Source organism: Osmerus eperlanus, chromosome 7 (assembly GCF_963692335.1).
Source record: "Osmerus eperlanus chromosome 7, fOsmEpe2.1, whole genome shotgun sequence".
NCBI classification, from domain to species: Eukaryota; Metazoa; Chordata; class Actinopteri; order Osmeriformes; family Osmeridae; genus Osmerus; species Osmerus eperlanus.
This window is the reverse complement of record NC_085024.1, coordinates 4,511,950-4,525,615: the sequence shown is the minus strand read 5'-3', so window position 1 is coordinate 4,525,615 and position 13,666 is coordinate 4,511,950. Positions and strand designations below refer to the sequence as shown.

Here is a 13,666-nt window from a genome sequence, read left to right as displayed (position 1 = left end):
ATAAATTAATGTGTTTAATAATGTCTAAACTATCTGCCCATTGAAAATGTACACAAAACTCTAATCAAATCAAAATGTATTTGTATAGCCCTTTTTACACGCAAGCATGTCACAGAGGGCTTCACATACGCCCATAGAACTGCCCCTCAACCAACCTAAACCCTCAAGGAAGACAAGGAAAAACTCCCAGAAAAACTCCCAACAGGACAAAAAATGGAAGAAACCTTGGGAGGAGCAATTCAGAGAGGGATCCCCTCCTCCAGAGACGGTTGGTGAGAGAGGAGCAGAACACAGGCTAAACATAATCATACAGTGTCAATGGGTTTTTAAACACCAAAATCCATTGTTCAACTTTAAAGATGTAGGACAGGACCGGGAGACTCGCGACCAGGTCCAGCGTTGGCCGACCGACGACCAGGCAGGTGCTGACAGCTCAAACCCCCCACACCACAAGGGATGTGTGTGTGTGTGTGGGGGGGGGGGGGGCAGAGAGAGGAGAGCAGGGATTAGAGAATGCCAGGAGCAGCTAACAGTTACAGTCATAAGAGATCCCCACCGGTCAAGTTTGGAGTGGTGCAGCAATTTAACAGAGCAAAAAAGGGGTATTTGATGCAGCCCCACACACCAAGACAGCGACAGCCCCACTCGGTTGGAACATGAAATCTGTTCCAGGGGAAAGAACTCTAAAATAAGTTATACTTATAGAATAAGGATGGAAACAACCTGTCCCCCGTTGCCTCCAACTAGTAACAGAAACAATAACAGTAACAATAGCAACGGAAACTATAACAGTAACAATATACAGTAACAGATTTACTTTATTTGTAACATCTCGATGTAACATCCAGATGGGGCAATGTGAACATATAAGCTATAATTACAATTTAAAAGTTACATGTGATACACACATAAGCAAACACACACCCCAGATTTACATAGAAGTAAATACACACATACTTACCTTTAACAATCGTAGAATTGACTAAACAATAACGTTTTTAACCTAATTTTAAATGTCGAAACAGTATCAGCCTCCTTAATTGAGACAGGTAATTTGTTCCAGAAAAGAGGTGCTCTATATGAGAACGCCCTACCTCCAGCTGTTTTTTTCTTAATTTTGGGAACCACCAGATAGCCGGCATCTTGAGATCTAAGTGTCCTTGCGGGGCAATAGGGTGCAAGGAGACCGGAGAGGTACAGTGGTACCAATCCATGCAGAGATTTGTAGGTTAGTAGTAGACCACCAAATCAAATACGAAATTATAATTACCAGTGTGCATCACGAACATGGGCACTATTCCTACAACTTTAGAGTCCTTGGTCGGTTTATTAAGGCACGTATAAAGCGACGACAGGAACAATGTTTGTACGAATTTAGTCTCCTCGGTCAGTTGTTGTGTCTTATTAATGAAAATGCGATGCAGAAAATACATACTACATAGTATTTTACAGCATTGCATAGCTGAAAAAACACAAACGTTAATATAATCATGGCAAACACCCCTAGGCTACGTAATCATTTGCATGAATGGACCAGGGGTCTCATTTATAAAACTGTGCGTAGGATTCTTACTAAAAGTGTACGTACGCCCAAAAGCCTAAAATGGCGTACGCACACAAAAATTCAGATTTATAAAACCGTGCGTACGCACACCTCTACGCAATGTTCCCTTTATAAATCACAGATTACCCACAAGTGTGCGTACGTGAATCAGCATTGTACCCCGCCCTGAACACGCCCATTTTTAAGCATAAATAGTCAATGCAAAGCACCTCATGAATGCTAATCTAGTATCTCATCATGACCCTGGCATGCGATTGTTCTTTACGGTGAATCATAGCGCATGACAATTTCTCAGACACTGTTAGCCTATTGGTGGAGCCCGAAAACTCCGAAAATGTGGTGGCCGGTAGATCACCAATTACAAAAACTGTGCGAGTGGTGTCAACTGTGCCAGTGATACCGAGTCGAGATACAATTTGAAAACAAAAGCGTTGTTATGAACAGTAATCTATTAAAGTCTGGACTGATGACGTGGAGTGTAGCGATTGCACGGGAGCTTAACGACTGTATTTACAGTTTTTGACATATGATGATATATGCACAGTATTAAATAAATATATTTAGTTATACACTGTATTCTGCAGTTATTTAAAGGTAGGATATGTGATGTTATCTGCATTCCATGCAGTCGGGCATTTCCCCCTCCTGCACTCCGGTAGTGGACAATATGATGGTGAGACAGCTGAATTTTTATTTAAAATTTGAGTTGATTGTACAAGGTGTTTATGGAACATTTATCACTCAGTACAAGCTAAAATAATACTGCTGGATTAAATCTTCATGATAATGATGAAATCGAGTGAAAAAAGTGTGTGAGGAAAACAAAATATATAAATATTACGAGTAATCGTTCTTCCCACATTTACTTTCTGCAGTCTGACTACAGTACGGTCATCTGCGTCGCCAATTCCAACTGTTTCCAAAATGTGCGTAGGCCTACGGGAGGGTCAAAGTTTGCGTGGAGGACCGCACATTCTCCCGTCAAGTTTGTTTTTTATAAATCACAACCTTTGCGTGGAAAGTGGCGTACGCACTTTTTCAGCCCCGTTTTGTGCGTACCCAAGCTTTATGAATGAGACCCCAGGGCATTGGAAATTTAAAATAATGAGAAATTGCTTTTAAGATGTGCATAAGTGACTAGAATAGATGTGGAGGTTGAACAAGTACTTCAGCAGATTATATATGTTTAGCATTCCTTCTTTATGTCCCTCATAAACTTTCATATAGGTTTGCTAAGTGTACAGCCTGTCCCTATAGGATGCATCAGGAACTGCCCTGGGTATTCCTCTCCACCTTTGAGAAAATGAAAGCTCAAACGCTCGGTTTTGAAAATCCCCTATTGTGCCGTCACAATAGGGAAGGTTACCTCCCCTCTCTCTGCTTTGCCCGCCCAAAGAATCTGGCACACCCATTAGTGATGGGAAGTTCGGATCATTTAATTATCGCGGCAAACAATCACACTGCACTTTACTGTAAGTAAAGTACAAAAAAGTCAAAATAACAAAACCTGTAATTATTACTTGTGAACGAATATAATTCACATCTTACTAAACCTAGTCACGCGAAAGTGAATGAGGTAAACAAATCCTTTCTGTTTCCTCTTCTGAGCCTATGCAGGTCACGTGAAAAATGATCATTGGTTGACTATGTTGTGAACCATGGGGCAACATTGAGAGAGGCCGGACAGAGAGTTTACCCCAACCTCAGCAGATATACTGTTGCAACAGTAATTTGGACATTTCGACAAGAGCACAGGTGAAAACTACTACAGTACAGTACAGTAAAATGTAGCCTACTATATGCACTACATCAGTACTTTGTACACATTCACAGCAGTCCCTGATTGAAACAATGTACTGTATTTCATTTGCTGAATACTTTATTTTGTCTCCACAAATGTATTTGCTGTGTTTACAGTATGTAGCCTACTATACAGTTAGTCATTTAGCAGACGCTCTTATCCAGAGCAAAATATGTTATGATTTTCTGCGCAAAACGCAACCTTTACGTAGACAATGTGAAGAAATACAGTAAATATTTTCAGCAGTGTGCAGTACTAGTCTTGTGTGTTGTGTTTGGTCAACATATTCATGTATTTGTACGTACTCTACTGGAACAATATCTCTGACAAAATCAAGCAGGTTATATGATTAGAAAATAATAGTTACTGTAAAAGTGTTTTAAATTCAGCACTACAGTGTGTAACTGGTTCAAACAGAGTCCAATTTTATGAACCAAGTGTGTGGCATACGGTGTCAGGGTTTGAGGGGTGACCTAGTGATTACTGGGTTTCATGGCAGCGCTCTTTCTGTCAGCAGCTTTTTCCTTCTCACCACCTGTTCCCTGTTTTGCGCTGATTACACCCCTTATAAATACCCTCTGTTTTCCCTCCTTCTTTGCCGAAGAGTTTTGTTATGTGTGAGACCAGTTCTAGACCCTGCGATACACTCTTTGTTCCAGCCACGTTGAACCGCTGCCTTACCCTTCCCGATCTCGGACCCTGCCTTTCCTGACTACGTTTTTCGGACCATCCTTTTTGAGTTACCTTCTACGGCTTGTTTTCTGTTTTCGTTCCAGAGCTTTGCTTGTGAGATTTCGGTTGTCCTTTAATAAACTTTCCGTTCCGCACTCCGCTTTTGGGTCCTCCTTGCAGCCAGCCGTGACATACGGTGACAGAATTGGGTTTTTATGAATGATTGTATAGTTTTGAACGAAGTGTTTCATTTTGCAAAAGATTGGAGGTTTTCTGCTACTTGTGTCTAGTTGTGTGAATCGTGTGTTGTGTTTTGACAAAAGGAGCCCTGTTTTCAAAATTGTGCTTAAGCACTTGGAAAAAACTGTATCACTTGTGAACATATCTCATTCACGTCTTATTATACTAAACCTAGCAGTTACGCGAAAGTGAATGAGGTAAACAAATCCTTTGTTTCCTCTTCTGAGCCTATGCAGGTCACGTGAAAAATGATCCAAAGACTCGTACCCAAACACACGGTCGGCAGATGAATAAATAATTGATCCGAAGACTCGGTTGGCAGAAGAACGAAACATTGATCCGAAGACCCGGTCAGGAGGTGAACGATTCGTTCCTTCTTTTGGGTATTTTGAGTCTTTGGAGCAGTTAAACTCTGCTAACCAGCTTGCCTGACTACCCTTGTAATTACCATTGTCAGTAGGAGCTATCTTATTAATTAGTAAATAGGTCAAATGAACACCAGCTTGGCCAGAAGGGGAGTCCACCTGACCCACCCACCAGCTGAACACCAGTTTGGCCAGAAGGGGAGTCCATCTGACCCACCCACCAGCTGAACACCAGCTTGGCCAGAAAGGGAGTCCATCTGACCCACCCACCAGCTGAACACCAGCTTGGCCAGAAGGGGAGTCCATCTGACCCACCCACCAGCTGAACACCAGCTTGGCCAGAAGGGGAGTCCATCTGACCCACCCACCAGCTGAACACCAGCTTGGCCAGAAGGGGAGTCCATCTGACCCACCCACCAGCTGAAAACCAGCTTGGCCAGAAGGGGAGTCCATCTGACCCACCCACCAGCTGAACACCAGCTTGGCTAGGCTGGGAGACAATCCCAAACCAGTTAAATCCACTTTAAACCAGGACAGAGCCAACCAGCCTCGGCTGTTTTTAGCTGTTTTTTTCGTAGTATGGAAATGTTTTCTTTTTCTTATCAGATGGTAAAATAAATGGCTCTTGGAATATTACAAAAAGGGAGGTTGTGTTTGTTGTCATAAAATGTTATGTAGGATACTGTTCTGTAGCTGTATGACAATCAATAGTGAGTATAGCAGATATTTCAGTAATGGTGCAGATGATTAAATTGTAGCCTATGTCTGATGGGCTAATATAATTCAATTGCACTGCCTCCGGTGTAAATTAAAATCTACGGTGATAACTAGGCTACAGTTGAAGATCATGTCATTGCATTGTCCATGTCATTGCATTGTCTGAATTGATCCAACTATGTGTTTAAATTCACAAAAACACAATTGTCTCCTCTAGGCTATGTATGAAGACAAACGGGGAACATCTACAGATGTTTTAATCCATAGTGCAGATCATTACACTGTCTTAGCCTATATTTTAATGCAACGTTTATATTTAAATTTACATAACCACTCAATGAGTCTACGTTTATGGAAGGGACGGTTATGTAAGGGATAATGCCAGACGAGGTGCACAATATCATAAAATAATGGACAATGCGGATGCGTGAATTGTCCAACCATCCATCCACCCAGACCATGGTTTAAAAATGTGTTTGTTTCGAGTGTCGATTTTAAGGGGAAACCAGGTAAATAGGCAAACAGTCTTGTCCTATCAGAATGAAAAATTACTAGACTGCCCTAAAATATAAAATTGTTTGCCTTTTGGTTTCACCCCATTATCATAAAATGTTAGTAACTGTTTAGATACTATACATTAAGTTGCTGTACCTACTTTATTAGCTAATCGGTTCTCCAAATAACCCAACGGAAAACAATAAGCAGATTATACATATTTAGCATTCCTTCTTTGTGCACCTGAACCTCTTCCTCCCCCTATAGGAGGCATCAGGAACTACAGGGATGTAAAACTGTGAGGGCCGTTTAACCGTCAGTGCTCCAGGGGTGCGGGCTCCCCTTACAGGTCACTCAGCGTGGACCATCAGACCCACACCCCCTCAGACAGTTAGTCAGAGCTAGAGACATTCACTGACATGCTAGACACAACATATATTTTGACAGACTGTTACATCATGTTTCGAAAACATCATCGAAATCATCACACACATGAAGCACAATTTTTTTTGTAGATATAAAAATTTTATTCAGGGGTACACTCAAAAGGTTTGCGGCTGTAACCCCGGCAACAATGGATGTGTATGATAAAAAAATAAATCTCATTGTCATTATTAAACGACTCAAAATAGTCACAAATTGGAGATCTAGAGACAGTGCATAGTGTGTTCAAATTGCTTCAGTATACAACCATTTTTAGGGATAGTCAGGTTATTGAGGAAGGGGGGGGGGGGGAGAGGAAGTTGGGGTGTGTTGTGCATTCCAAAGATGGGTATGGATCACGAGACATGATGAACAGATCGACTTCTGTAAAACACACAAAGAAATATCCCCTAGACACCACATTAAGTAAAAGGCACAAAACAAAGATGGCAAAGGGATGCGATGGAGAGGAAAGCAGCAGAGAAAGATGGTTGTATGAGGTGAATCATCATTGGACTGTGCTTCTCAGTGGAAGAGGGCGACAGAGAGCAGGGGGGCCACCAGGAGCAGCAGGCTCGCGGCGAGGCTTCCCGCGTCGTTGCACAGGTTGTCTTCACAGCAGTCCACCTTGACGCTTATGCCTGGCAGTTGAGCTGACATGGACCCTTCACACATACTCTTGCTGGCACATCCCTTCATGGAAACCTTCTGGCCTGAGACGTCAGCTACAAGCACAAGAAGAAGCACTGTTATTCCCTCGGTTTACACACACCTGTGCTGTGCACAGACAAAAAAAAAAAATTCTGAACGTCATTTGATGTATAGAACAACAAGCACTGTCATGAGTGGAATTTTAAATCTTTGGTAATAATAGAGAACCAATCATGTGAAACATTACTTGTAGTGGAGATACAGCTATTCTCGTCCCCCAGGCAGTTTAGAATGTTGAGGCAATCCTGGCCGTTGCATGTGTAGCACTGTTTCCCATTTGGGGTACCACTGCTGGATACTGTGGAGCAGAAAAAAAAAGAAGCACTGAAGTTACCATAGGCTATAGACATTGTATAACCAGTGGAGAGTATTCTCATTGCGCGTTTACATGACAATCTTTTTGTCAGGTGCAGCACAGCTCTTCGCGGTCATATCGACGATTTTTGACTCTCCTTGATAGTTATGGAAAACAATCGGAACAGGTTATTTCGATTATTAGAAACTGCAAATAAATTGACAATATGCCTGTTGTAATGAGAATATAAAACAGAAGGCTTGCATCAATGATTCTAGTTGGATTAGGCTACTTTTATTTGGAAATCACATAACCAAAACTTTGGTCTATTAATCTGCAGCCTTAGGTAGCCTAATATATTTTACATTACATTTACATTTATTTTTATGCATTTAGCAGACGCTTTTATCCAAAGCGACTTCCAAGAGAGAGCTTTACAAAAGAGCATAGGTCACTGATCATAACAACGAGCCCCAAACATTGCGAGCGGCCAAAACATGAAGCATACATTGTGGAAAACCAAATAAGTGCCAAAGGGAAGAACCATAAGAGCATGCAGTTAAACAAGTTACAATTGAACAACATGAAACTCCCCACGAGTGCAAGAGTGTACCTGTATAAAAAACTAAATCAACAGTAAAATATTTCACAGCGAGTACAAGAATTTGAAACCGTTACAACTAACCAACAAGAGCAACAAGTCTCTCAATACGAGTCATTGTAGCTGAAACAATACGAGTCATTTTAGCTGAAACTATGCAACCAGTCTAGGATAGGCTATAGTGTATTTGAGACTTACCTGTGGAAAACAGCGCACATCCAACGAAAAGTACGACAAAATGCATTGTGATGCAAATGGTGATCTATGAAAGTCCGACTGATGCTGGGCGGGTTGAGTTGAAGCTTATAAATGTGTTTTCTGGGAGTGGTTTATTGCGGGGTAAAAACAAAATTCAAAGGAAAAAGAAACCTAACTGATTTCTGGGAAATGGATAGGCCTACCTATAGGTCATCGTCAACTGAAATGAAAGTAACATCAGTACATATAGACTGTCTTTACAGTTTTTTTCAAATGCTTACACACATTTCTTTCACTTGTGCTCTTCTTTTCAAAACTTAACACACAAATCCAACAATTGCACTGTTACGCCCCAACTTTAGTGGCCCTATGGGGCGAACAAACATTCCGCCACTGACCCAAAACAACTACTAAGAACACCTTTAAAAGTACCAAATCCATGGGATTTATTAATACAACATCATTTCACAACTATTAGACAAACATAGCAGAGCAACAAACTCCCAGGCTAAGAGGCAGCAAGACCAGCAATTTTGGGATATATCATATACACACAGTTATTCAAAACCTAAAGCTCTTCTTTCATGAGCTCCTATGTACATTTCTGTACAAGATTGAAAGTAAATGGCAGAGATGCTGAAAAATTCATGGTAAACACGAAAACAAGATTGAAACCAAACTTATTTTTTTACTATAAGCATTTGTGGTTGTGAATACAGTATAACACAGTACAAAAGAAAAAGTGTAGTAGGACAGAAACCAAACCTAATTTTGAAAAAGGTGATTACGGAATGGTGTGTCTGCGTGTGCCATGAACTGTAGCATACAGTAATATATACTATTTTCTACAATATTGTCAGAATGTCTTCTTACAGTCACTGTACTGTTGCACGGTATGATACAGCAATCCACCAGACTGTGACCAATCATGCAGTGCACTGCAGTCAATGGATGCATGGGTGCTAAAATATGTTTGTGTATAGTATACCGTGTGTTGTGCTGATAGATATTATGTGTACATTAGAACATGTGTATATTACAGTAGATTGTTACATACCTGTTATCTTTTCTACAGTAAAGGTTCAAATTATACCCACCACTGTAAATTGACTCAAATTAGGCTATTTATAGGCCTATTATAAAGCCATGATTGGTTGGTGTTGAGTAAAGCAATGAGTGTTTGCACATGTGAGGAGTTACTGTAAGGCACTGATGAATTAGTGTGGCATTTTGATTGGTTGTGTTTTTAAAATGAAATCAAGATGCTTCCTGTTAGAATGTTGTGTGTTACGTGGAGAATTGTGTGTTGTGTTTTGCAAAAAGTGTTTTATGAAATTGAAAACTGAGTCAAAGGCCCAAAATGTGCGTATGGTTTTGCAGATTTGAGGTGTGGTTCTGGTGTTTGAGTGTCAGGTTTGGGGGCGCGGCAGAAATCTGGGGGGACGCAGCCCATCCTAGCCCCCCCCACCCCCTGGATCCGGCCCTGTCTCGTTCCATTATGAATGACATAGATGACATCTTCTATCTTTCCTCGGTCATTGCTTAAGTCCTTTCTTGGTTATAAATAGGAAGATCGGTTGAATACGGGTGGTAAAGGATACGTAAAAGCACGGATCAGTGGTTAAGTAGTAGGCTTTAATAGGTTAGGGTATTATTCTAATAAATGTTCTATAGCCTACCTCTTAAAAAAGAACAAGGCAAGTTATATTATGAACTCGTTTTTTATCGTTTACAAATTAGAACAAAACCTTAAATGAACACGAAAACATTTCACCATTGTGTTGCTCCATTGAAATGAATTGGGTAATTAAAACGTGCCGAGGTAACGAAATATTCTCTCCATTGAAATGCAGTGGTTGAAAAAACGTGGCATAGTCACGAAAAAAGTGCCAATTACATGAACGTGTCACGAAATATTAGATTATTTTTCGTGACTCACGAAATTATGTGATACTGGGTAACCACTGTCAGATTATCCTGGAACGCAGGTAGTAAACGCATTGAATCGAACGTTCAGAAAACAGGGTTATTAGCTGAGAAGGCCGCCTGAAAATATTGCACCGGAATTTTCAGGTCCACGTCCTTTTCTTAGTTCAATAACTAGCGACTACTAGCAATAAATGAAAAACAAGTATGCCAGTTAGCACGTAGACACGTACACCTTAATGCTATCAAATGTTGGTTGCAATAAACATTGAGAAAGTGTATGAAAATACTGTTTATAGTTTTTTCTGCTTTGGCTAGGGCACCACTGGGAGACATATCTTAAACTAAAGTTTAGGTTGTTTTCTTCAAAATAAGGTATGTTTAGTCAATGTTAAAACATAAACATTTTGAGAAAAATCAAGTTGAAGTCATGTAGATGAAAATCCCATAGGAATACATTGGAATCTGAACGTTCTATTGAGAAAAAAGTTGGTTTTTCAGCATGTCGGCACCACATGGACACTTCCTGAAAAGCTACATTAGGTCAGAGCCATATAAAAAGAGTAAATATGAGTAAATAAAGCAGGTAAATTTATCTTCCACTTGCCCTACAAAAAAATCCAATTAAGAGGCATCTTTTTTTATTATTAGGCCTACATGCTATTATGCTCGCTGCTGGTATGTATAATTTAATTACATTTATAGATTGTGTGCTGTTCATTTTTCATTGGCTGCTGTAGCCTACTGAACAATCAATATTATTTTGCAACGGACATAGTTTTACATATATAACTAGCTGTGGTTGAGTTAATAGGAGGAGGGGTGGGAGGGGCCCATGATGCCTTCGTGCCCAGGGGCCCAGAATTAGTTAATCCGGTCCTGCAAAGTAGAATGCAAAGCATTTGCAAATGCTGTATGCTTTTAGTATACAGTTTTCGCAGGTGATCATAATCTAATCAAAACTTAAAATACGCCCGATGTTGATACACGACCTGAAGAAATGAAACCAAATCATGCAGCACATCAATTTGAAACTAGCTCAGTAGCCTACTGTACTGCACTGTATAATACTGGCAACACAATACTTACACTAGGCTATAGTTGGTTATAGACTACTGTATATTTTTCATACTGTATATTGTATTATACTGTATAGTCTAACCTATATTAGGCCTGCTATACCATTTCTAAAAACCAAATTGCGTGCAGGGACCACCGAAATGTAAGGTATTACAGTTTTTTTCAAATGCTTACACACAAATTCCTTACTTTTCACACAATTTCTGAAACCTGACACTCAAACACCAGAACCACACCTCAAATCTGCAAAACCATACGCACATTTTGGGCCTTTGACTCAGTTTTCAATTTCATAAAACACTTTTTGCAAAACACAACACACAATTCTCCACGTAACACACAACATTCTAACAGGAAGCATCTTGATCATCGGGACTTGAGACCGAAACTCGGGACCGAAATGAGAATAGGTAAGAAATCTACTCTCACTACAAAATTGCAGTAGGCCTACTCCATATCAATACAGTACTCAATGAGTACAGTAGTAAAGTATTGCCTGTGGACTGTTCTGTAGGACTGTAAAAATAAAGTATATTTCAAGTATTTGGAAAATGTATTCCTACTTTGTATTCCTACACAGTATTTACAGTATTTTAATATATGTTTGGCAGGACTGAAAGATTACCAACACAAGGTGGTCGGGAACGTCTTCTGTCTCCTGAACAGGAAACTGAAATCATGAACATGGTCCTAGAACATAACGCCATAACATTACGGCAAATACAAAGAAAAATAATAATGTAACTGTATACACTATACAGTAAATTATTCTGTTGTTTTGTATGTAAACCGCTGCATGTGCAACTTTGTGTTGGTTGGGATGTACACTGTGTACATATATGTAAAATATATTTGTTACCGTGTATTTCTGTGTTCTGAGTATAAAAACAATATTCTCAAATATTTTACAACACACTTATGTATGTACTGTCTGTAGTAAATGTAACACTGAACAAAAAAAGGCCTAACTCACTATGATGAATGAAGAAGTGTTTTCCATTAATCATAGTGTTTTACATTGAGCACATCAGTGTTCAAATGGTTCTCATAAATGTCTATTCATATGATGGTTTGAGTTTGTCATTTGAAAACAAAATACCATTTTGAGATTAAACTAGAGAGGGTACAATTTCTGGGGAAATTGTAGGGTGTGCTTGCTTGCGTCGGTTGCACAGGGGTCCGTTTTTGAATGACATTTTTACAACTGATTTCTGTATATTTTATATGAAAATGCATACTTATTATTTATAAAGATTAAATATATTTAAAAGCATTTTTTTTTGCTGCTCATTTACAACTGAAAATACGAGTGAAGTGTAGAATGAAATAGATGTCTTCTCATTTCCCCTGCAAGAGGCAGCCTCATTGTTGAATCAAAACGAATAAATTTGGCAGACCGGTGTAAAAATGGAGTTAATCCGGTCCTGCAAAGTAGAATGCAAAGCATTTGCAAATGCTGTATGCTTCTAGTATACAGTTTTCGCAGGTGATCATAATCTAATCAAAACTTAAAATACGCCCGATGTTGATACACGACCTGAAGAAATGAAACCAAATCATGCAGCACATCAATTTGAAACTAGCTCAGTAGCCTACTGTACTGCACTGTATAATACTGGCAACACAATACTTACACTAGGCTATAGTTGGTTATAGACTACTGTATATTTTTCATACTGTATATTGTATTATACTGTATAGTCTAACCTATATTAGGCCTGCTATACCATTTCTAAAAACCAAATTGCGTGCAGGGACCACCGAAATGTAAGGTATTAGTTTTTTTCAAATGCTTACACACAAATTCCTTACTTTTCACACAATTTCTGAAACCTGACACTCAAACACCAGAACCACACCTCAAATCTGCAAAACCATACGCACATTTTGGGCCTTTGACTCAGTTTTCAATTTCATAAAACACTTTTTGCAAAACACAACACACAATTCTCCACGTAACACACAACATTCTAACAGGAAGCATCTTGATCATCGGGACTTGAGACCGAAACTCGGGACCGAAATGAGAATAGGTAAGAAATCTACTCTCACTACAAAATTGCAGTAGGCCTACTCCATATCAATACAGTACTCAATGAGTACAGTAGTAAAGTATTGCCTGTGGACTGTTCTGTAGGACTGTAAAAATAAAGTATATTTCAAGTATTTGGAAAATGTATTCCTACTTTGTATTCCTACACAGTATTTACAGTATTTTAATATATGTTTGGCAGGACTGAAAGATTACCAACACAAGGTGGTCGGGAACGTCTTCTGTCTCCTGAACAGGAAACTGAAATCATGAACATGGTCCTAGAACATAACGCCATAACATTACGGCAAATACAAAGAAAAATAATAATGTAACTGTATACACTATACAGTAAATTATTCTGTTGTTTTGTATGTAAACCGCTGCATGTGCAACTTTGTGTTGGTTGGGATGTACACTGTGTACATATATGTAAAATATATTTGTTACCGTGTATTTCTGTGTTCTGAGTATAAAAACAATATTCTCAAATATTTTACAACACACTTATGTATGTACTGTCTGTAGTAAATGTAACACTGAACA

General features: G+C 39.4%; 1 protein-coding gene across 1 annotated transcript in view; it reads right to left on the bottom strand.

The window, feature by feature from the left end:
* Positions 1–6,363: 6,363 nt before the first annotated feature.
* Positions 6,364–13,666, bottom strand: part of LOC134024165 (urokinase plasminogen activator surface receptor-like) — a 40,757-nt gene continuing 33,454 nt past the window's right edge. The window contains exons 3-4 of the mRNA XM_062466643.1: positions 7,176–7,286; positions 6,364–7,002 (exon numbers count right to left, since the gene is read on the bottom strand). Of these exons, the coding sequence (XP_062322627.1) occupies positions 6,803–7,002; positions 7,176–7,286 (311 nt within the window). The 3' untranslated portion in view covers positions 6,364–6,802. The remainder of the gene's footprint in view (positions 7,003–7,175; positions 7,287–13,666) is intronic.